Source organism: Sinocyclocheilus grahami, unplaced genomic scaffold (genome assembly GCF_001515645.1).
Source record: "Sinocyclocheilus grahami isolate Dianchi unplaced genomic scaffold, SAMN03320097.WGS_v1.1 scaffold87.1, whole genome shotgun sequence".
Lineage (NCBI taxonomy): Eukaryota > Metazoa > Chordata > Actinopteri > Cypriniformes > Cyprinidae > Sinocyclocheilus > Sinocyclocheilus grahami.
The window spans coordinates 781,909-808,639 of NW_015505266.1; the positions used below are offsets into that span (position 1 = coordinate 781,909).

At 35.8% G+C, this 26,731-nt stretch overlaps 1 protein-coding gene across 1 annotated transcript in view; it reads right to left on the reverse strand.

The window, feature by feature from the left end:
- The window catches only part of LOC107586934 (insulin receptor-like), an 88,215-nt gene that overhangs the window by 57,768 nt on the left and 3,716 nt on the right, over positions 1-26,731 (reverse strand). Inside the window, exon 2 of the mRNA XM_016274498.1 lies at positions 2,926-3,474. Within this exon, the coding sequence (XP_016129984.1) occupies positions 2,926-3,474 (549 nt within the window). The remainder of the gene's footprint in view (positions 1-2,925; positions 3,475-26,731) is intronic.

Sequence of the window (26,731 nt, forward strand, 5' to 3'; positions counted from 1 at the left end):
TGCCCAAATACAGCAGCATTGCATCACACTCCAGAAATGAGGTCTCGCTTTGACATTACAGCCGACTAAACTTTCACCTCTCATATGACATAAAGTGGGTTGAGTCATGTGTGTATGCTTACCAACGTGGAACTTTATTTGGGCCGGACGCTGCTGGTCTTATTGCAGAGCCTGACCTCATCCATACGAATGCAGTTGTGATTTGACTCATAAGGATCGTACAAACTACATACTTGCAAAACCAAATGGTCACTAGGTAATCTGAGCATCAGTCTTAAAGGAATAGATCACCCAAAAATGACATCTGAGATGTAGCTAGATGAGTTTCTTCATGGGAAAAGATTTGGAAAAATGTAACATTACATCACTTGCTCACCAATGGAGTGAATGGGTGCCGTCAGAATGAGAGTCCAAACAGATGATAAAAACATCACAATAATCCACACCACTCCAGTCCATCAGTTAATGTCTTGTGAAGTGAAATTTTGTGTGTTTGTAAGAAACAATTTCGTCAAATTTGTTAGTTTTTAATTTTAATCTGTTGCTTCTCTATCCATAATGTTGCTTTCTCCAGTGAAAAAGTCATCTAGTCTGAATCAGGGGAGAAATCTGCACAGGTCAAGCACCGTTTACAAGTGAAAACTGTTCTAAACCAATATGTTAGTGGATTTTGATGTGAGAGGACAACAGGCGATTGACTTTTTCACTGGTGAAAATAATTTAATGGATTATGGAGTCATATTTTTGCCAAAAGCGATGGTTGTAAAGTTAAAACTTCTTAATGATGGATTTGTTTCTTACAAACACAAAGCTTTTTGCTTCACAAGACATTAATTGATGGGCTGGAGTGGTGTGGATTACTTGTGGATTATTGTGATGTTTTTAATCAGCTGTTTCTGACGGCACCCGAGCGATGTAATGCTACATTTCTCCAAACTTGACGAAGAAACAAGCTCACCTACATCTTTGGTGAGTAAATTTTCACCGGATATTCATTTTTGGGTGAAATATTCCTATAAGGAAACCAGCAAATAAACTGAACAGATGCATTGAGTGCTTCCATATCATTCCCCTCCAAAAAAGGTGGAAGTAAACAAGGCACTTGAGCTGAATCAGGTTGAACGGGGTGTGAGGTGAATAGCGAGCAGGCGCTGTACACGCTGAACCGCCCGACGAGATTTGTATTGGCAGACTGTCCTGTAATGTACCAGAGTGGCTTCCTCCAGCCAAACACCAGCTCTGTCTCACTCACATACACACATTGTTCATCTCAGCTATTGTAGGCAGCTTTGACTTGCAAATCAATCAGACCCATGTTTACTACAAAAACGTTCTCCTGCATATTTCTCAGACAATATGCAATATATATCTGCTCTGAATCTGATATGGCTGAAAGGGAACCTTCATTTTGACCAAAAAAGGCATTGTAGCCAAATAGATACAGAAGTTTTAAAGTGACAGTTCACCCAAAAATGTATTCTATCATCATTTACTTACCCTCAAGTTGTTTCAAACCTGTATGTGTTTCTTATTTTCTGCTGAACACAAAATAAGATATTTTGAAGAATTTTGGTATCAAACAGTTGACGGTAGCCATTGACTTCCATAGTATTTTCTTCCATACTATGGAAGTCAATGGCTACCGTCAACTTAGGATCATCTTTTGTGTTCAACAGCATTTCTGCTAAACACAAAAGAAGACACTTTGAAGAATGATTGTATGAAACAGTTGACGGTTGGTTGACTTCCATAGTATGGAAGAAAATACTATGTAAGTCAATGGCTACCGTCAACTGTTAGGATCTTCTTTTTTTCAACAGCATTTCTGCTAAACACAAAAGAAGATATTTTGAAGAATGATGGTATCAAACTGTTGACGGTAGCCATTGACTTCCATTGCATTTTCTTCCATACTATAAAAGTCAATGGCTACCGTCAACTGTGAGGATCTTCTTTTGTGTTCAACAGCAATTCTGCTAAACACAAAAGAAAACATTTTGAAGAATGTTGGTATCAACAGTTGACGGCAGCCATTGACTTCCATAGTATTTTCTTCCATACTATGGAAGTCAATGGCTACCCTCAACTGTTAGGATCTTCTTTTGTGTTCAACAGCATTTCTGCTACTTACGTTTACAATTAGAGATGCTACAAAAATATGTAGTCTGAAGACAATGAAGTATTACTAGAAAGCTTAACAGCGAAATAAAAAAAACGCAATATCAACAGTATCAACAGTTGACGGTAGCCATTGACTTCCATAGTATTTTCTTCCATACTATAGATGTCAATGGCTACCGTCAACTGATAGGATCTTCTTTAGTGTTCAACAGCATTTCTACTACTTACGTTTACAATTAGAGATGCTACAAAAATATCTAGTCTCAAGACAATGAAGTATTACTAGAAAGCTTAACAGCAAAATAAAAAAAACGCAATAAAATTGCACCAATCACAATAATTACATTCGCGTCTGGTGTGAACACACCTTTAGTTTGTTTATATGAAGAGATTCCTTTTATTTGTGTAACTTACTTGTTTGATTTGGAGTTTGTTTTAAAATTTAGTTTTGTTATATTTCAATTTCACAAAGAAACGTGCAGCAATAACCTGATAAAAGGACACCTTCTCATTTACTGTATAATGTCTAATATATATTACATTATATATAATATATGTATAATGTATAATGTAATCTCATTTTGTTAAAAAAAATCAAAATCGTGAATCAAATTGTGAGTTGAGTGAATCGTTACATCCCTACCCAGCAGACTTTTGGTTCCTTTTAATCAAAAACATAGGCCTACTACTGTTTCCCAAGAAAGTTGAAAAGATGTTACGCCAACGGCGTAAATAAAAAGTGAGGATGACCATTACTCTAGAAACTTCAACAGCAGCGCTGAAAGAAGAACAACCGCAACTTACTTCTTTGGCAATGGTTCTGGTTCCAGCAACGCTCGCCGAAATTCCCGTTGATGGTGGTCTGTTTGCAGGTTATCGTCCCTGTGATGGTACCCGGGCAAATGTCTCCGCACTCCCGGTCATCTTTGTTAGCCACAATGTAGTTGTCCTCCACCGAGTCGGAGATCTTGGACCAGTCGAGAGTGGACAAATAGCAGAGGTTGGGGTTCTTCTCGATGCGTACCGCTCCTCGCGTGATATTGGTCAGGCTGTGGAGGCCGATTTCCTTCAGCTGGATCATTTCGAACATGACCAGGGCGTAGTTGAAGAAGAGGTTGTTGCCGCGGATGACCGTGAGGTTTGGGAAGAGGTCACCCAGACTCTGCAAGCCGTAGACGCGGAAGAGGAGCAGGTAATCCGTGATCATGACCAGCTTCGGGAAGCTCAAGCCCCGGAAGTCCTCCAGTCTGGGCTTGAACATAAGCAGGATCTTCAGGTGGCCCTCGATCACCGTGCAGTTCTCCAGAACATGCAGGTGGGTCGCATTGTTGCGGATATCCGTGCTGGGGCAAACTGCAATGACAGACAGAGGAATAGTATTAGGAAAGTAATTGTTACTTTTTCATTGGATTACATTTGGAAGATTCAACCAAAAATGAAAACTCTGTCATCAACCCTCGTTGTTCCAAACCTGTAGGAGTTTCTTTTTTCTGTTGAACAAAAAATAAGATATTTTGAAGAATGCGTATGAAAAAAATAAACTATGGTTACTGTAAACTATTTGGTCACCAACATTCTTTAAAATATCTTCTTTTGTGTTCAACAGAAGAAAATCTCATACAGGTTTGGAGTGACGTATAAAAAAAATTATGATTTCCGTTTTGGGGTGAACCATCCCTTTAATTAAATTGTTGATGTTTCACTGCAAATAAAACATTTCATAGGGCCCTTATATTTGACAATTTTTAATATATTCCTAAATTGCTGACGTTTTACGAATTCAGTTGATTAGACATGCATTTTGATGATTAAAATTGCATTAAACCATTAAAACGGAATCCAGAAAAATTCAATTAGAAAACACAGGATTTGGTCAAATAAAACGGAATTCCTAAAAATTTAAACTTTCAATTGTTGTTCAATTGTATACATTTCATGATTTCAATTAATTAGATAAGCTTTGTGACTACTAAAATTTAACTGTCAAAAATGGGGGAAAAAATGTAATTAAACTTGAACATTTTTAAAAGTTATTGTAAAAAATGTAAATGGAAAAAAATTTGAATTTTAGAAAAAAAAATTATACTGATTTCATAGGGCCAAACCTATGATTTCAAAAGTACAACTAAAAGAAGAGAGAAAGAGAGAGAGAGAGAGAGAGAAAAGTCTGAAATATCCAAAATGTCTAGCAAAACTGCCACTGTCTTTTATTCCATTATTATTCACTGAAATTGACAAAAAAAGATAAATAATTATTAACAACTTAATAAGATAATCTTCATTATCGAAGCAATGTTTGTTGTTTATAATAGCTTTGTTGAATTTTGTGTTAAGAATGGCAAAATGTAATAAAAATGAATCATTCACAAAAAGAATAATAAATTATAATAAAAATGAAACATTTATAATAAAAACAATTAAAGGGGTCATATGATGCAATTTAAATTTTTCCTTTCTCTTTGGAGTGTTACAAGCTCTTGGTGCATAAAGAAGATCTGTAAAGTTGCAAAGACTAAAGTCTCAAATCCAAAGAGATATTCTTTATAAAAGTTCAGAGTCAACCACGCCTACCTAAAACGGCTCGTTCTAACACGCCCCCACATGTCTACGTCACAATGTGGGAAGATTTGCATAACGCCGCCCAAATGTTCACGCAAAGAAAGAAGGCGTAACTTTTATTCTCGCTGTAGTATTGTTGTTGCCGCCGCCATGTCGTGAAGACACTGTGTGCTTCGTTGTGAAAGCGAAACTACTTTGTTTGGTCTTCCAAAAGAGGACACGACTAGAAATCAGTGGTTTTTAAGTTGTATTTACAACACTGTTCTAGAACAGTTTAACCTAAATAATGTTCTTTTTAGCAGCATCATATGACCCCTTTAAATTATAATAAAAATTCCATTATAAAATTCTATAATAAAAAAATTCTAAATAATATACCTCATCTGCCTTATCAATCAATATTTGTCTCTTAATATTTTTTCTAAAATTTCTGCATGATATTCATTATGAAAAAAAGACTTGGTGATGAGACAAATGTGTATTCAGCTGCACTTGATACGAACAAAAATGGCAAAAGCCGCAATTATTTGTACGACAGCTGACCTCCCTCCACAATTTGACGACGGTGACAGCCCTAGCATAAAGGAAGAGCGCGTAAAAAGGCACGTGAGGGCCGTCCTAACAGGAGCATGAAAGATTATCAACACTGAATAATGCATAAAGCGTGTCTCCGCGAGGCAGCTTTTCTGAGTTCATTCATAATCCAAACCCGCACACGCTGAGCCGAGGCCGAGAGAATTCATTAGCAAAGCGCTTCGCGACAAGAGAGCATCTGCTAATGGATAACATCAAGAAATCCTTTCAGAGCAGCTCCATTGATTCACCATCAAAAGAAATCTCCCAGGCCTTTTTCAAGGGGTGGGGGGTTTCCTCTGGTTTCGCGCTGGAAATCATTACAAAATATTATTCACCGTGGCCTATTCATCTGAAACGCCGAAGTGTACAAAAATACAAATTCGAAGACATTACCAGACTAAATCATTAAAAAGAACGCTGGAACGTGCAATTTAGAGATTATGACGAATTCTCAGAGGCCAAATCTCAACTCAAAGGACAACGCAGGAAAACAAAGAGCTTTTCTGTCGAATGTGTTTCTCGAGGAGACAAAGGGAGCATGTGATTTGTGGTGTGAGCAGGTGTCAAAGTCTTTGAGGCTCGGCTGATCTCAACGGACTCTGTTTTTCCTCCTCGTTTGTGCAGACAGCAGTTATCAGGGTTAATGGTTTTCACATCGCAGCCTGAAATGGCAGTTTTACCTCATCTTATCACGGTATGTGGATAAAACCCAAATAAAACCACAGCTGCTGTTGAGGACGCACATATGAGAAATTCACAGAACAAAACTCAAGCTCATTGAGATTCAGGTGCTTCCTTCATATGAAGTATTAATAGGGAGTGCAACCTTTTTGGGTGAATTTCACAAAGACCATTTCCAGGTCATATTACACTCAAACAAAACAAAAACAAACAAACAAACAAAACAAAAAAAAACACAAAACAAAAAAGCAAAACAAAACCACTTTGCATAAAGAAACGTTTTGGGTCGACGCCGATAACCTCGTGGGCAGCGCACCGACATACAGCGCCATTGCGTTTCGGGTGTCACGAGTTCGAGTCCCGGCTCGCGGACCTTTCCCGATCCCATCCCCCTCTCTCTCACCCACTTCACTTCCTGTCGACCTATACTGTCCTATCAAAATAAAGGCATAAAACGCCATAAATAAACCTTTAAAAATAAATAAAAATAAACGTTTTGGGTAATTCTCACAAAGAACATTTCCAGATCATGTTACACTAAAAAACAAAACAAACCCATTTTACATAAAGAACCTTCACGTGGGAAAAAAAAATAAAATAATTTTAAAAAATCTTATGCTTGTAGCACACACAAAAAATTACACTTTGCATAAAGAAAAAAAAATATGTACATAATATTAAAAATATATAAAAAGTAAAAAATATTTACTTTTTATTTTTTTTTAAATATATATAATATTTTAATGATTTTTTTTTAAAGTTAAAAGTACAGTCATTTTAATTTAATATTAAAATTAAATGTAAAAAATTGTTCTGGCTATTATACTCCAAAAGCAAAAAAAAAATTTTTAATTAGGCATAAATAAATAATTTCATTTGGCATAAATCAATCCTTCAGGTTCAAATTAACATATATTAAAGGCAGTACAACTAATAACACTATTATATAAAATATATGAATAATATATGATTTATTTCAAATTACAGTAATGAGAATAGTTCACAAAGCTCTAAAACTATTTTTTTTTTTAAACAATTGAGATTTTAAAATTTGTTTAAAGTTAAAATTAATCTTGAAGGCAATACAACTAATAATACCATTACAAAAAAGATTTGAACAATATACGATTGGTTTTGCATTACAGTATCTAACAGAACTCTTACAGAACTCAAACCTACCAATGTAAGAATCCTAAAAACAGTCCGTTAATTCTTTCAGATCTACTTCCTTATTCTTTTCTTTTGATTATGAGGTAGAATATGGCCTGGATATGTTCTTCGCAGGTTCTGTGAGATCACCACTTAAGCAATTGTGCAAACTTGATTTCCCTAAAATAGCCGACTGACGTAGACTACAGATAAACCTGACTGACACAGAGATCATTGATCTCATAAAGGTCAGAAAAGCAACACTGAGAAGAGCTGAAGACCCTTCACCCTTATGACCTGCAAGATCCTGACACACACACACACACACACACACACACACGAGAAACTGTTACATCAGCTCCCTAAAGATAATTGAGCAAACATCATAAAACGGCAACATCTCTCCATAGCAACACGTCCCAGCATGCAGCAACACGGAGCATTTGCCAGACAAAAACGCACTTCAGCCTGTTTACCTCTGAGGAAAAGTCTGGAGGGGAAAATCAAAATATAACCAGAAAACACAAATAATATCTTGTAACAATCTGGTGCCAAAATCAAGGACTGCCAGAAAATATTCACACACAAATCTGATGAAATATTACACAAATAGGGTAATTAAAGCCTGAAACGCTTCAAAATGTGTTTTCTATTTTAATAAATAGTCAACAAAAGGAGGTGCCGAGGTGGTTTTATTTTCTGAGATTTTTATGTGAGATTTACAGCTTTTGCAAGCCTGTTTCCCAATCTGGGATACAAATATTATAATACATTTTTTTTTTTGACAAAATAGATGTAGGCCTACTCCTTTTAATGTATAGGCCTACTAGTTTTAATTCGAAAAAAAGTCATTAAAAATATTAATATTAGTTCTAAAATGTCTTTATTTTATGTGAGCTTCACATAAATGCAACCCTGTTACTCAATTTGTGAAATGTTTAAAAAATTTAAACCACTGTTGTTATTTTCTAGCAATGAACCTTAAACAGAATTGAATTTAAAAAAGAAAAAACATGAAGAAAAAAAACATGAAAATGCCACCTAGTAACTTAAAATGCATGCAAAACTGTGGGACACGAAAATAAATTGTAATATTTAAACAACAAACAATAGTATTTTACACAAAAAAACTAGGGATGCACCGATACCGATACTGGTATCGGTATCGGGCCCGATATTGAGCTCTTGTACTCGTACTCATACTTGTTAAAATGCCCCGATACCAAACGCCGATACCACACAGCATGTGATAAGTGCCATATTCAGAAAAAGAAACACCGACAACAAAACAACAGACAGCAGAATGGAGTTATTAGAGATTAAGGATGTATATGAAGTATATGTATTAATGCCTGTATAGCTGATGTGCACGAGCTGATAAACAAAGCACGCTGAGTGGATTGAGCGTGCGGCGGCGCAGATGCGCGAGCTTGTCGAGTGAATATACCTTCCTCACAGACATCACTGGAAAGCTTGTAGTTCGGTCGGATATGTCAAAAACAAGTAAGTAAAACAATGCACAAGTTACTTAACGCGAGAGAGCGCACGCACTTCTGTTGTGTGATGTTTGATGTTCACTCACTGAGCACACGCATCATTTGGATTAAAACTAAATCGTAAAAATAAGACCAGTTATAGAGGCATTTCACTATAAACATAATTTATTTTCAACCTTAGGCATACACGACTTTCTGGCGAAAGTGAATTTAGCAGCCTGTGTGAAATGCGCTAGGCTGTACTGTGCTTGTCCCTCTCATTCTGCATCAGTACAAATACCTGCACGCGTTACGCGTGTTTTGCTTGCCTGAGTGTTTCTGCATTATATAAGAGGCTTTGGAAAATAAATTGCAGCACGTTTCAGATGAAAAGACACGACTTCTATTTCTGAAAATATCACAGTTAGGAGATTTATAACGAGTTGTTCCCTGCATTATTACAGCAAAGCGCATGATTACAGTACTAAGCCGCTGCAATGGAGCAGCTCTAATGCTATTAAATTAAAGATGATGTACCACAGAGCAAAAAAATGAACAGTGAAAGTAACAAAAACTTGAACAACTAAGTATTGATAGTTGTGTAAATACTGTCATACTAACACCAATTTTTGGTTGATTGGAATCCATTACCTTTCTATCAAAGTTATCTAGCATTATCAAGCTGAATTTGTTCTGACACAGTTTAACTCTGAGTTCTTGTCATATTTTATTACCATTTTCTAAACTATAGCGAATAAACTGTGATAATGTGAGAAATGTTGAAGGTGTCAGAATAAATTTTGGTTTGACTGTATCTATTTGATAAATGAAGTTAACCAACTAACATTATACATACTCTTTTGGTTTCTGTACCCAATATTTAAAAAATGTACAAATGCAATAAAAATATTGGTATCGGTACTCGGTATCGGCAAGTACCAAAAATAAAAGTATCGGTATCGGGCGAGTACTGGAAAAAGTGGTATCGGTGCATCCCTACAAAAACTATAAAAAGTAATAAAACTATAGCCAAATTGTTAAAAAAATAAATGAATTATATCCCCGCGAATTCCCATTATGCCACAACGCACCAAGTCGATCTCTATTGCTGCGCAGCACTCAGATCTGAATGAGGACAAGGTTACATTTTATTGTGTTGGTCAACATTCCCAAGGTCGGCTGTAAACAGATACGCCACTTGTTTGTGTGATCGTATGAGACCTCACGCGCCCATCTGTTCACACACTCCACAAACTTCCCCTTTTCCTCTCCGAGCAAACCTGCTCTTCCCCCGTACGGCGTTTAGGACACGTCCTGCCTCAGCCCGACTGAAAGCGGACACCCAGCCGTCATTTAGGAGCCTGATTTATTAGTGTCACTGCAGTGACGTCAGGTTTTAGGTTGCTGCCTGTTTGCGAAGTGCTCTGGGAATCAACACGGGGGGCTTGCGATGCTTACGAAATAAAGACAAACTCCACATAAGAGCTGAAAAAGACAGAGAATACCGAAACTGTACGAGAAATATCAGATCTGCAGTATATACAGATCAACAAGTCCAATATTACACCAACAGCTGCAGAGTCGAGGAAAGCAAGTGAGAACTAGTGCATGAGGATCTAGAAAGATCTAGAGATAAACAACAGGCAGCGTGTCTGAAACTCAACGCTGCCGCTTATCATGCAAACCCATCAACCAGAGCGCAGACGAGTGTCAAAGTAACAGCTCTGCATTCAAACACACACCGACTGACGTGCACAACAACGAAACGGCACCTGAACGCAGCCGTGAGGGTCAACCGACGCTACCGAACTGCAGAAAATAGACCACGGCACATTTTTAAAATCAAGTTTGAGAGGCCTCGTGCTAGAGGTGCAATATATTCACAAAACAGCAGAAACAAATGCCTTATTATTCTTATAAAATTGTGACTGCATTAAGAAAATATTAAGGACAAAGACTGTCATTAAAAATGTCCACTAGTCCCTGTGCTAAAAAAACTTAAATATTTTCTTAAACAAAATAAAATAACAGAAAACAACTGGTAAAAACGGCTGAAACTACACTAAAATACAAAATAAAACAAAAATAAAAATGACGAAAAATTATTTGTTTTAGTTTGTCACAGCAAAGGGTCTGAATACTTAGGGCCATGTGATATTTCAGTTTTTCTTTTTTAATAAATCTGCAAAAATGTCAACAATTCTGTGTTTTTCTGTCAATATGGGGTGCTGTGTGTAGATTAATGAGGAAAAAAAATTAACTTAAATGATTTTAGCAAATGGCTGCAATATAACAAAGAGTGAACAATTTAAGGGGGTCTGAATACTTTCCGTACCCACTGTATATACTATATATACATTTTTTTTTTAAACTGTGCCACTAAATCACGTTAATTAGTATTATTTTAATGTATTTATTTATTTACTTATTTAGTTTTATTTAGACTTTTTATAACATTTCTCGAATTTTTAATTGAAACATTTAGTGCATTATTTTGGCAGGCCTAAAATAATGAAAACTAAAATCTAAATCTAACACACAATAAAAATGAGAACTCAATAAATAAATAAATACAAAATAAATAAATTACAAAACAAATAAAAAAAAATTTTTTTTTTTTAAACTTAACCATCAGAGTCAACACTAAAATTTGTGTAAACATTTCGAAAATTTTATGAGTATAGTTTTTTTTCTGTCATGCTGTAAAAAAAATAGTAAACAAACAAACAAATAAATAAATTCTCAAATATGGGACAATAAAATAATTAATAAACAAAATAGTTAGATTTTTACCACAACAAACAGAATCTTTTTACCATTAAAAAACATACATGAAAAAGTAACTAACCCAAAGAAAAACTAACGCCAAATAAAAATATCTAAACCAAAGAAAACTCTAATGAGAAAACTCTAGAAAACTGAACTAAATCTCAATGAAAACTTAGGGGGAAAAAGGCTAAATTAAAAAGGTGGTTTAGTTAAAAAATACATAAAAAGTAAAACTATATTAAAATATATAATCTAAACAAAAACTAATTCATTAGAAACGCAATAATAAACATATATAACAATAATATTAACACTGGTCTGATAGATATAGATTAAGAAGAAATAGATTCTAGCATAACTATTGTTGTATTAAATCAAATGCAGGATTACTGAAAGTTTCTTGAAATTAAAAATAAATAAATTTCATCTAGCTGCCAAGCAAACATTTCTTGCTTTCATTTAGCTTAATTTGATATGTACTAAAATAACTAGCACTAAAACTCAAAATAAATAAAAACTACATAGACATTCAAAATATAAAAATGACAAAAACACAACAAAATTACTAAAATTTAAATAGAAGACTTTTGAATAAAAATTCAAAACTGTAATAGCATCTCAATGATACTAAAACAACACTGGCCAATCGGCATCCAGGACGGTTTTATAACCGCATATCTGAAGGTCGATTCATTCTGCGAAGCTTCTTTGGTTAAAACCAAAAGGTCATCTTTCCAAAAGCTCTCAAAAGATCTGGGCCAGCAGCTTGTGAGACACTAGAGCAGGGCCGTTAGGGAGTTTACATAAGGGCCAAGGGCCACACCAGAGAGACGAGGGGCCCGCCGAAGGGGCGCTGCAGGTTAAAACCATTTCTCTTCCCCATCGGCACACATCGGGCCGGATAAAAGGGGGACACTTAAGCTGTAACATGAGCCACGCTATCCATGACGTAAGGCGAGCGGGACGGTTAGCGATCACACGCATGAATGCATGTGCCAATAGCCTCTTCTGTGAACCCAAACACACGGCGGACAATGCCGCTGGAAATGTGACTTCTATAACAGGCCCGGAAATGAAGCTCGAGGGAGGAATCCTCAGCCTTCAACAGCCACTCCAGGACAAACCTTCGTGCTTCGGCCTTATTCCACAAGAAAACGCAGCAGCCGTGTGACGATCACAATAAACAAGACGCCAGGAACGACTATCAAGGCTACAATATCCCACTGTTTACATGATGAGATGCTTCCTTATTTTTAGCCTCACATTCCCAATGGAGAATTTAATACGCTGCTAGCAATAGTAACTAGCGCTTGGAAATTGGAGCATGATGGTTCTTTCGCCACATGTCAGGAAGATCACGGCCACTCGGAGAAGCCTTTGCTGATGCAGCTAAACTTCCCTTGCCTTGGTTTCTGCAAAATTAAAGTTTATAAAGTAATAAAGTTACAAAGTCTACCACTGCAGATTTTACTGTTAACCTTTTAGGCGCCAGGGATTTTTGGAAAAATGCTGGATTTTGACATCAAAATTTCAAAAGCTTGTGGCTTGAAAGGGCTTAAAGATAGAGATCTACTGTAAATTAGAAAAACGTTGGGCATGACCGAAAGTTTATGTGGGGTGTAAATATACTCGTCTAATTTGCATATTATGACGTCATTAGGGGCGGCCATCTTGAATTTCATAATATTCAGGAAATAATAGATATTGAATGGATGTTTGAACTTATTTGCATGTTTTTTGGTCTTTTTATCCTCATTCCAAATGATCAGGAAAAGAGGAAATCAACAGTAAAACAGGAGAAAGTAGTAAATTATTACTATATTACTGTGCCATAGTAAAATGCATGTGCCAATTTTTTTGATCAGTTGACCAGTTATCTGCCCAAGCAGGTATCTAGGTGACACAGTTTATAGTTCTTGAGAGTATGGTACCTCTCTTTGCATGGCACAGCGCACAGACCTACCCCACACTGACTGCACAGTGTACCGCGGCCACTCCCACCTCTTTGGTGCACTGGATCCAGAGCCGCTCTGACTGGATCCAAAGAGCTAGTGCTACTTCCAGCCCTATTTCTCCTACCCCTGCTGCCTCTACCTCTAGCAACAGCTCACCTATGGACACAACGACCACGTCCACCGCTGCCACCCCCATCCCCGTAGGGCAAAGGGTCGAAATGATCACTTGTTTGTGCTTCGTGAACACATTCGCCTGCACGGCGGCACCATTGCGCTGCAAAGAAGCGCAATTATTAGACGACCGATCGTCATTTCCAAAAGGCAAATATTCCCCTTCAGAGTCAGAATCGGCGAATAACATTTGCAACACATCCTCACAGTACAACTTTTTATTAGCCATTTGGCGATTTTCTCTCAAAAATCTCACAATTTACTCGCACACTATGAGCTGAACTGCTTCCGCATCAATGACACGATAGCTCACTTGCTCTGCTATTTCCTCGAACACTTTGAATAGGAACGTGACGTAATTTTGGTCTAGAATCGAAGTACTACATGTCTGTCATCTAGTGGTAGGGAATACAAATGAGATATTACACCATATTAGGAACTACAGTCTATTTTATTAAGTATGACGTCTTGTCGCAATTTTGCGACTTTGGTGCTTAGAGGGTTCAAATGAATCTTACGAAGAATACGTCACCAAAATTTCACACAAAAAAAAAAACCGAAAGAAAAGAAAAAAATTTACGAAAAACAATAGTTTTATTCTCAATACTGTAATGGAGTAATCAAATTTATCCTGTCTGGACGAGGCACAAAAAAAATTTATGCACAAAAAAATATGCATAAATTTAATGCGACAATAAAATCTTATATAACAAATACTACTATGATGCATACTAATTGCTGCTGACAACTAAAAAAAATAGAGAAAAGAAAATCTGCATTATTTTAGAATTTTCAGTAAGTTAGTTTAACTATAAAGTCTAACTTTAATGAAAATTAGGGTGGAAAAGATTGAGAAATGGGTGTAAAAAATATTGTAACATAGGCTTAATTGTCTTGCTAAATAAAACCTATTTGTTTTTACATGTAAAAAAAAGGATCAATCATGCTAAATTGTCATAAAACATCACAAATATAAAAATGAATAAATAATGGTCCTAAAATAGGCCTTATATTCTTGCTAAATATAACTGATTAGTTTTTAAATGCAAAAAAAGTGGATAAAATGTATTAAATGGTCAAAAAAAATCACAAATGCTATATATATGAAAAAATGAAAAGGTTCTAAAATAGGCTTAATTTTCTTGCTAAATATATTTTATTTTTAAATAAATAAATGAATAGATATTCTCAATACTGCAATAGAGTGATGAAATTCATACTTTCTGAATAGGATACATTTTTGTAATTAATGTTAGCAGAAATTTAAAGAAAAGTATAACAAATACTACTATGATGTATACTAACTGTAGCTGACAAGAAAAAAAAATCTGCATCAGTTGAAGAATTCTGCATTCTTTTTATTTTAAGTTTATACTAAGGGTTTATCTAAGCTTTACCCATAGTATAACCTTATAGTAGAATAACCATAGTATAACCTTATAGTACATTTAGAATGAATATGATCGACAAGAAAAAAAAATCTGCATCAGTTGAAGAATTCTGCATTCTTTTTATTTTAAGTTTATACTAAGGGTTTATCGAAGCTTTACCCATAGTATAACCTTATAGTAGAATAACCATAGTATAACCTTATAGTAGATTTAGAATGAATATGATAAATTGGGAGAAAAATGTGCTACACTTACATTAAAAAAAAAGTCAAAGCAAAGAAAACAAATCTTAATGTTACTAAAATAAGCCTGATTTATTGCTAAATATGATATATTATTTGTATTAGTTTATTAGTATTGAAATATGAGACCGACCGAAATGAAGCAACAGCTTTAAAAGACATGCTGAGGTTCTGCCTCCCACAATGCAATGAGTCTATTTCCAAACATCTCCTTTAGTTTACATAAGCTATTACAGAGAATGGTCTGTTAGTTTGTGCAAAACTCTGACAGACTGAAATGCTGTAAAGTCATCCTTTAGTAGAATCACTGAAACATCATTCGAAATAATAAACCATAAACCAAGCACCACTCCCAACCAAAGATACAGAAAACACATAAAACTGCTAAAAGATGCACTCAAGCATTAGCTCGGGAACATCCTCATTTTCTGCATCATGCAAACGTGTCGTCAGAAGGAGCAATGGAACCAACGGCTAGCTTTTGGCCAGCAGAAAATGCTTTTAGCCTAAACACAGGAAAAAACACAGTCTAGGTCTAAAAAAGCAGAAGGATTCATCCATCAGGAGGCCGAGTTGCTACAAACAAGACATGAATTCTGTCCAAAACCCGTTGCTTTTTGAGCAAAAACATTTATGGTGTAACAACGAACGCATCAAATATCGATAGCTGTGGGGTAACTATGCTCTCTCTGAAAGGCTTCTGCCCCCATTAACGCTGAAGAGATGCTAGAACACATTTCCTCGTGCTTTTAAAAGCAGCGCCGAGGCCCCGCGGGTCATCGGGGACGCGGCATCCGCAGCAGAGGTACGCTCCTCATAGCACGCCGCTCCAAAACCAGATGGAATCTGGCATCCTGACTATTTGGCTATTTCTTTCAAATACACAGCCTAGCCAGAGCAGGCAGCCACGTTTCTAACACGCCTGGAAGAGCAATGCTTTCGCTAATAACCACCAACAAGGACTCACAGTTCATTAGCGAGGTGCAGACTGGGATTTTTTTAACTTCTCTGAGAAAATTTGACAGTTGGGCCAGAAATTTTATACACAAAATTCAAATTCAAACACTGTGTGTAAGAATCTGAAACAAACGTGTTACATTATGAATTGTGCTCTGACGCATTTCAGAACGTCAAACTGTGTGAAATCAATCTGAAAACATACATAATGGAGTATTTTTACATTACATGCTGCCGACGTGCTAAACTCACTCCTAAAAGTTTTCGCCTCCAGCAATAAATTTCATGAAAATAACAGCCAGACTCCAAAGATTTAGACCAATCTGTATCTGTTTAGGTAACATATGGCCTTATGATTGAAGCGATGCAGAAAATCTGGATGGAATCACAAAATCCATGCATAAAAATGGAATTTACTGTATAACACGAAATGTTACAGAATTTGACTGTACACTCACCACTGTATAATATATTTGTATTAAAACAAATCCAGAACAAATAAAGCAGATAATATTAGCAATAATAATAATAATAATAAAAATAACAACAATAATAATACTAAATTTAAAAGTAAAAAATAATAAGAAATCAAATTTCAAGTTGTATTCAAATGTTTAGATATTGTTGATTATTAAAACATAATTATACCATTAAATAGAAACCCAGAATTTTATTCAGAAATAAATTAAACGTGGGGGGGGGGGTAAACTTTTAATAAATAATTGTTAAATTGTGTAAGTTTCATGTTTTTTATTAATAAGACATGCTTTTTGATTACTAAAATAAAATTTAACCATTAAAATAAAATACAGAAAAATTAAGACAAACCAGAATTTCTTAATTTTTTTTTTTTTTTTTTTTTAGAAAAGTATTGTACAAATTAATAAATTATTAAACTATTCAAAGTTCAATTAATTTCACTGATTAGACATTCTTTCTGGTTATAAATATTTAACTATACCATTTAATTACAAACCAGAATTTGGGAAAAACTAAATAGAAACTGGGGGGGGGGGGATTATAATAAAACTGATTTCATAGGGCACTAAAAATTTCATTTTTGTTCAGCTTTTAATCAATGGTTGTTAAATCATAAAGGGTCCTAGTGGTTTCAATTACTCAGACATGCTTTTTGATTACTAAAATGTTATTTAACCATTAAAACGGGATCCAGAAATGAAAAAAAAATGGAATTTGGTAAATAATAAACACATTTTATAGAGCCCTGGTAACTGCATAACATCATAAAATATGTCTGGGGAATTAGTTGTTGCTAGCACGCTAAACATTGCGTCTCTTAATTCAAATCTTTGGTAGCAAATCCATCGCTTTCAACAAATTTTCAAGGCAATTACTGTCAGACTTTAGAAATATTTCAACGGTTCATCAGGAATAATGACTGTGCTCATTGCATCACATCAAACCATGCGTATTGTATTGATTAAACATGTTATGCAGTGTTTGAACACACAAACGTTCTTTGCATCGACGCCTCATAAGAAACACAAGCTGCTGCACATTTTACATTGTTGCATATTAACCTCTTACAAGGACAAATGCAACTCATGCTATACGGCCTAGTGTGTGTAGTGGGGCACGAGAGTATAAAGGATTACTACAATGTTTTATAACGTCAAGCGCTAAGCTCCTCACGCCACCCTGTGCAAAACGTGCAATCCTATCAGCATTTGCAGCAAACGTGGTCGCAACACAGCGTCTTAAAAGCAGCTGCGAAGAGACAAAAGCCAATATTGATGAGTTCCTCATTGAGAGCGCTGACGGGCGCAGTGTGTTTGGGTGAGAGCGTGCAAGATGAATATGGCCATTGCAGTGCTGCCCCTCCCCTGCAGCCACCGCTGGAATCAGTCCACGCAGTCACTGCAGGGAGAGGAGCGGCCCGGCGGCTGCAGGGAAACACAGGTCACTTTAATGGGCTGTTTGTCTGTTCTGGAGACCACCGGCTCAGACTGACTGTTGCTGAGTAAGACCACGTCTACCCATAAACCCACATGCTCTGTCAGACTCTATGGCTCATCGCGAAGCAGCTTCGGAAGGCGAGTGTTTATCAGGGGTGAGCGAGGACTCTAGTGAACCCTGAGTCGAGCAAAACTGACTTCAATGTTTAAAAAGAAAAGAATTCAATAAAACCAATCTGGACCGAATAGAAAAGTACAGCAGAGCCAAACTGAACAGCAAAGAATCAAACTAAAAAAGTAGAACCAAACCCAAGAGAATCAAAGTACATTATGAGACATAAACCAAAAGGAACCAAACCGATTGAAAATGAAAGAAACTGAAAAAAAAAAACAGGAGGAGAACCAAAAAGAACAGAATCAAACAGACAAACAGAACTGGAATTAACCAAATAGAAATCAAATCAAAAACACATAAATAAATAAATCAATAGAACCCAACTGAATAGAATCAGGCAAAACCAAATAGTATCTGGATTATTATTTTTTTTTAAACGAACAGAAGAGAATCCAAAAGAAACTGAATCAATTAGAAACAAACAGACTAAAAGAAAAAAAGAAAAACATAAGAGAACCAAAAATAAATAGAATCCAACAGGCACAAACAGAACTGGAAAGAACCCAATAGAAATCAAATCCAAAATACACAGAACTAAACGAATAGAATAAGGAAGAATCGAATAGAACCGTAAAGAACCAAAATATCAGAATATTTGGATTATTTTATAAAGAAACTAACAGAACTGACTAGAGCAAACCAAAAAAAGAACCAAATGGATAAAAAAGAGAACAGAAAAGAAAAAAGACCTGAGTCGAGCAAAACTGACTTCAATGTTTAAAAAGAAAAGAATTCAATAAAACCAATCTGGACCGAATAGAAAAGTACAGCAGAGCCAAACTGAACAGCAAAGAATCAAACTAAAAAAGTAGAACCAAACCCAAGAGAATCAAAGTACATTATGAGACATAAACCAAAAGGAACCAAACCGATTGAAAATGAAAGAAACTGAAAAAAAAAAACAGGAGGAGAACCAAAAAGAACAGAATCAAACAGACAAACAGAACTGGAATTAACCAAATAGAAATCAAATCAAAAACACATAAATAAATAAATAGAACCCAACTGAATAGAATCAGGCAAAACCAAATAGTATCTGGATTATTATTTTTTTTTAAACGAACAGAAGAGAATCCAAAAGAAACTGAATCAAATAGAAACAAACAGACTAAAAGAAAAAAAGAAAAACATAAGAGAACCAAAAATAAATAGAATCCAACAGGCACAAACAGAACTGGAAAGAACCCAATAGAAATCAAATCCAAAATACACAGAACTAAACGAATAGAATAAGGAAGAATCGAATAGAACCGTAAAGAACCAAAATATCAAAATATTTGGATTATTTTATAAAGAAACTAACAGAACTGACTAGAGCAAACCAAAAAAAGAACCAAATGGATAAAAAAGAGAACAGAAAAGAAAAAAGAAAAAAACCTAAAAGAACAGAACAGAATCTAAGGAATAAGAATGAACCAAATAGAAACAAACAGAACAGAACAAACTCAAAACGAATTGGCTAGCACCACAGAAAATAAATTAATACAAATAAACAGATCCAAACAAAACCCAATTGAATAGAGTCAGGTAGAACCAAACAGAACTGGAAAGAACTTGGATTATTGTAAACAAATAAAAAAATTTTTTTTTAACTGAACAGAACAGAATACAGAAAAAATCTAATAGAAACAAACAGAAAGAACCAAAAAGAACTAAATAGATCAAAATAAAAAAAGACACGAAAGAACTGAATCCAACAGACACAAACAGAACTGGAATTACCCAAATAGAACTAAACCAAACAGAACAAAATTCAACAAACACCAAAAGAACTGCCTCACACCAAATGGAAATCAAATTTTTAAAAAAACAAAGAGATCCAAATGAAACCCAAATGAATAGAATCAGGAAGAACCAAATAGAAATGGAAAGTATTTGGAATTATTGTCAAGGAAACTAACAGAACTGAACAGAACAGAATCCAAAAGAAACTGAATCAATTAGAAACAAACAGAATTAAATTGAATGGAATCAAACAGAAGGAACCAAATAGAATGAACAGAACAGAATGAAACTGAAACTTATAGAGCCAACCAAAAACAATTATAAAAAACAATAAAATGAAACAATACAAAAATTATATATTATAAAATAAAACTAAATTAAATAAAAGTTACCTTAAAAATAAATATAACGAAACAGAAGCTCATCTTCAAGTGTAAATTTCAAATGTTATTTATTTTGCCGCACAATCCTTAAACACAAACCTCTCCACTGCAGACTATTTCATAGCATAAAGGAGCCCCTTCATAAACAACATTCAATATTCATGCATTTGTGAATATTTCAGCATGTACCTGCAGCATTACACAGCAATGAAATATCAATTCATTACACTGCGTCTAGCAGCTCAAATAATATTTCCACTATTTGTTTTTCCGTTAGACTGCCCTGGACACTAAACAGTTTTCGATTTTCAAACACACGAGAGCATGTTGGTTTTTCCATTCTGGATATCCTTAACCCAAGCAAGGTGGGACACGTACAGAACCTACAAACCCACAAATCGCTCACTGTCACCTCAATGGACCTAACAGATCCAAAACCCGAGTCTGGATGGACCAAATGGTGCATATTTGGATTTATTTACCAACAAGGTAGTATTTGCTACACAATAAATGCCAAATTTGTAGAACATCTCTGCAATACACTCTTAAAAATAAAGGTTCTTCACGATGCCATAGAAGAACCTTTTTGTCTAAATGGTTCCATAAAGAACCTTTAACATCTGAAGAACCTTTCTGTTTCACAAAAGGTTCTTTGTGGCGAAATAAGGTTCTTCAGATTACAAAAAGGTAAGAAAGAGATGGTTCTTTAAAGAACCTTTGACTGTATGGTTCTTTGTGGAACCAAAAATGGTTCTTCTATGGCATCGCTTGAAGAACCTTTTGAAGCACCTTTATTTTTAAGAGTGTACAATGTCAAAAAATGGCAGTTTCGTATGTGACGCCACCTTCTAAGCATCCCGCCGTCTACACAGTCTCTCATGGGCAGTTGGGCACTTGACGGACAGCTCAAAGTTTGCTGCTTTTAAATGTGTAACATGGCAAACGAAAAGGGAGAAAGGGACTAAGCAAAGCAAATAAATAAAACTGGGCCGAGTGTGCTTTACTTTATTAACAATAGATACTCTGTTTCCTTCGCCACTGTAGTAAACCACGGTTAATTTCTCGCCCTGGTTGGCTGCCAAGTGCAGTATGAGCCGTCGCCTCGGCGCTTGGCTCGTTGTAGTGTTTGGACACATTTCTGAAGTTTTCCTCTCACGTTGAAGCATCTAACACAATGAAAGACTAAAACATTGGGAGAAAGATTGCGTCACGAAACGGTTCTGTCTAAAATGATGCATTATGGCGGCGAACAGGTGATGAAAGGCTGAATGTAAAGATATAAACCTTATGAAAATTAACTATGGTTTTACTACAAATAAAACAAACAAACAAACAAAAAAAAAGTTAAACTACAGTTAAACCATGGCAACCACAAATTAACCATGGTTTTGCTACACTAACCGTAGTTTAACCATGGTATTTGTAGTAAAACTGTGCATATGTAAATAGTAATCACTTCGTCAAAAATCCAGTTACTACACCTTTACTACAATAAAACTGTGACTGTTTCCTTCGCCACTGTAGTAAACCACAGTTAATTTCTCGCCCTGGTTGGCTGCCAAATGCAGTATGAGCCGTCGCCTCGGCGCTTGGCTCGTTGTAGTGTTTGGACACATTTCTGAAGTTTTCCTCTCACGTTGAAGCATCTGACACAATGAAAGACTAAAACATTGGGAGAAAGATTGCGTCACGAAACGGTTCTGTCTAAAATTATGCATTATGGCGGCGAACAGGTGATGAAAGGCTGAATGTAAATATATAAACCTTAAGAAAATTAACTATGGTTTTACTACAAATAAAACAAACAAACAACAAAAAAAGTTAAACTACAGTTAAACCATGGTAACCACAAATTAACCATGGTTTTGCTACACTAACCGTAGTTTAACCATGGTATTTGTAGTAAAACTGTGCATATGCAAATAGTAATCACTTCGTCAAAAATCCAGTTACTACACCTTTACTACAATAAAACTGTGATACATTTTCATAAGGGACAAGTCTCCAAAAATATCATGTTCATCGCATCTGACTGGATAAACAAATTTAGTTGTATTTTAGACGTCTTCGTTTCAAAAGAATACAATTTTTAATGAGCTCATATTTCTGTCCAAACCTGCGCACACTGTAAAAAATACCTTTTCGAAGTTATGAATAAAACGGTTATTAGAATATGATTTCAGTTTTTCTACGGCAACATTTCAAGTTTCATTTAAAGTGCTTGCTGTTTCTTTGTAATAATCTGTGAATTTTACTAGCAATTGTAAGTTTAATTGCAGCAATCCTTTTTTAATCGATCAATTTAAAGCAAAGTTTGAAAAAGTTTATATTCTTTTTTTTATTTGCTAAAGATGACATTTCATTTAATTAATTAATACATTTCTAGTGCTTGTTAAGATTACTTTTAAGCAAGAATTTGATGACGGCAAAGGTAATCTAAACATTTAACAAAAAAGAGAAAACTGTGATGCACAATTAATAATAATAATAATAAAATACTGGTCAAAAAACAAATTTTGATAAATTTAATGTGTCTTTGATGACTAAAGGTATTACTGAGCGGAGTGCCTAAAACCCCCTTAGCTGTTATAAATTCACTGTAAACCACAGCTTCACGGGGCTTATAGCTTTTATAAAACGGTTATTCCATATACGTAGTAAGGTTTCACAGAATAAAACAGAGCAAATAAAGTGTAATGATATAAATGAAAACAGTATTCTTCCACCAAACAATGTAGTTCCTCAGGGGCCGGTTGCACCAGCTGTACGTATGTTGCAACTTAGCCTAGTTTTGACGTAATTCGGCACTAAGTTACAACTTACGCACTACTAAATATTTTTCCGTTGCACCATTACACTTATGGCGCTTTTCCACTGTGTGGTACCTACCTAAAACTGCTCGTTCTAACACGCCCCCACATATCTACCTCACTATGTGGGAAGATTTGCATAACACCGCCCAAATGTTCACGCAAAGAAAGAAGGCGTAACTTTTATTCTCGCTGTAGTATTGTTGACGCTGCAGCCATGTCATGAAGACGCTGTGTGTTTTGTTGTGAAAGCAAAACTACTTTGTTTGGTCTTCCAAAAGAGGACGATATCCACTTCGTAATTTACAACAGCTTCGAAAGCGGCCCAACCAATCAGAATAAAGGACCGGAACAATCCGTTTTATAATACATTTTAAAATACATTCAAATAGGAAACAGTTATTTTAAATTGTAGCTAATCATATTTCACAATGTTACTGTTTTACTGTATTTTTGATCAAATAAATGCAGCCTTGGTGAGCATGAGACGTCTTTCAAAAACTTTTTTTTTCAAACTTTTGACTGTTGGTTTATCATTTTATGTTGACGTTGAAACTGTAGTCTCAGTATAATCAAAAAGCTACATGAAGAAAAAAACTGTGCTAAACCAAGTTTACTGACCAACCATTATTTATGCATAACTGGCCTGGTGGAAAACAAGCAGGCGTTGTAGGTGAATGAGTTTGTATTCACACTTACAAACCGTCCAGGGCCGGATTATTGTAGCCGCTCATTGTTTGTCCGTGTTATCCAGGCAGGACGGCTGCAAATACGTGTTGTATGAGGGGAAAAACAAAATGGTGAATGACAGTGAACTCTCTCACCTCCCTTTAAATGAGAAAAACTCCGGGACGACGTGCTGCCTGACAGCAGCGCTCGGGCACCAGGCCATAAACTCACAAAGACGGCCTCGGGTGGGGAACGCGGGCCAGTGACGGGAATGTTCACTTTTGTAACATGGTCTATGGAATTAGAGGCAGAACAGAACTAAAAATAAAGCAAATAACCTCCGATTTCTCATTTCACGCCTCTACGAGGAGAGTAAAACAGGTGGAGCGATCCAGTATAAAGACTCTAAACTCAATCCAGTTAGAGAGTAAAGACCTACGCTTCCACACCAGATTACGAGAGCAACAAAAACCTGGACGGCGTCCTGCTAGAGCGTGATCTAATTCTTCATCTGCAGCGACGTCTCCAAATGCGGTCAGGCTCAAGGCAATGAGATTTCAAGCTGAGAGCAGAGCAGAGCGTAATACGACAGTTCATTTCATGTAAAATTACTTGCCAGGATTGGAGTTTGACCCTTCTGAAGCCTTTAAACGTTCAAAGTCTAGATCAAACAAAAACAAATCAAACCAAACACTCTCAATTAGTTCTCACTCTTAAACTACTTGCTAAATGCCTCCAAAACCAAAGATGTTATTGAAGACAAAAATAAACGGATGCAACCTCTTCCATCACACAGAGATATGAGGAAAAACTTTAACGAAGACAAAAATGTGCGAAGTCAAAAACATTAAGTAAACACAGTAAACTCTGAATTCATGTAGACAAATGCAGTTATGCCTATAATTTCATAAAGGCTGCATTTATCAAACACAAACTTCTTAAGGAAACTATAGTACTTACTCCTAATGACTGCTAACTTTTGTTTTGCTGCACATATTGTGCAATTAAGTTATAATTTTAACAACAGTGCTTATAAATCTAAATTGAGAAATTTCTGAATTTAGACACCTTTTTTGCTCACACTTTTAAAAATGGAGGGTTTTCTCACGACTGATCAGATCAAAGAGAAAGCAAAAGCTTCATGTTTGTAATAAACCGCTGCTTCTGGCTAAAATAGGAGTCCATAATCCATAACACTTACTCCAGTCCTGTCTCTGTTGTCCTTTCACATCAAAATCTACCAACATATTTGTTTTAACAGTTTTGGAGCATTTTGTAAACAGTGTTTGATCTGTGCATATTTCTCTCCTGATTCAGACAAGATAACTTTTTCACATTACAAGACATTAATTGATGGACTGGAGTCATATGGATTACTTGTGGATTATTATGATGTTTTTATCAGCTGTTTGGACTCTCATTCTGACGGCACCCATTCACTTCAATGGATCCATTGATGTAATGCTACATTTCTCCATATCTGTTCCCATGAAGAAACAAACTCATCTACAGCTTGAATAGCCTGAGGGTGAGTCAATTTTCAGCGTGATGTTTTTATCAGCTGTTTGGACTCTCATTCTGACGGCACCCATTCACTTCAATGGATCCATTGGTGAGCAATTGATGTAATGCTACATTTCTCCATATCTGTTCCCATGAAGAAACAAACTCATCTACAGCTTGAATAGCCTGAGGGTGAGTCAATTTTCAGCAAATGTTTATTTTGGTTAACTATTCCCCTAAAGCTCGTTTTCATTCATTGCTTCAGAATGTTTTCCTCCTGAGCTATCTGATAGTATTTACTTGCAGTGAGCGAGGCGAGAAAATCCTAATTTCATTTACCCGCAAAGTAAAACAAATTAATGTCACCCCCTTAACCTTGTTGAAAGGTTTATTGGCAGAATAAAGATGAGTATCGCTCACATTTACGGCTCTGTAATTGAGGGAACAGCCGCGTGTTTCACCACACACATCAAGATATGCCGTTCAGTGCAGAAGAAGGAGCCTGTCCTCACCTATTAAATTATTTTATACAATACTTCCTCTAAAAACAGCACTAACCTCTGAAGAAAAACAAAGGTTCCAGCAGCTCAACTTTCAAAATACATCATTTAGCTTTAATATTTCACCCATTTATATTTCAGTTCCTGTATTTCATTTTATTTATGCCTGTTTAAAAGACGACATTAAATTAATATTGACTTTCATTTCCTAAAGGAACAGTTCAATCAAAAATAATTTTCTTCTGAAAAGGTACTCATGTAGAGGAGTTTGTTTCTTCATCAGATTTAGAGAAATGTAGCATTACATCACTTGCTCACCAATGGATCCTCTGCAGTGATTGGGTGCCGTCAGCGAACATTAAGGCATTTTTGGTAAGTATTATTGATAGATGACTAATGCCAACAAATGGAACTTTATTGTAAAGTGTTACCAAACTGTTTATTCCAGTTTTTATTAAATGCAACAATGGAATGTTGCCGCTAAAAAAGCAAAAAGCTTCAAAACAAACCACAGGACTTCAATTTTTTATTTCTCCCTTGGGATTTGATTAAAAATTAAGGTCAAAAGAACCCGATTTCAGCCATATGACAGCTCTCAAAATACACGTAAGCCATCAGGTAGCGTAACAGAGCTGCCAAAATTCTCTAAAGCCCACAAATGCTGGAGACAAGCCCTCTTTCCACCCTCTCGTATGTGCTGAAAGGGCCCCGACTCAACGCTTGCTGATCCCCGCATTACTAGCATGGTTTGACAGAGACATTATGGCATGAGATCATTGACAGATAAAGCCAGACGGATACAAACAGCAACCGGCTCATCAGATCAGATTTTTCAGGCATGTTGTAAGAGGTATTGACCTCATTTGTGGCCCACAACCCAACATGGAGAACAGTGTCAATAAAAGAAACAAGCCGCCATGAATCTCTAGTCAATGAATATTGAGCAGAGGCGGGACTATTGGTGCATTCAAGTCATGTCGGATAGATCATATTTACGAGTTGAA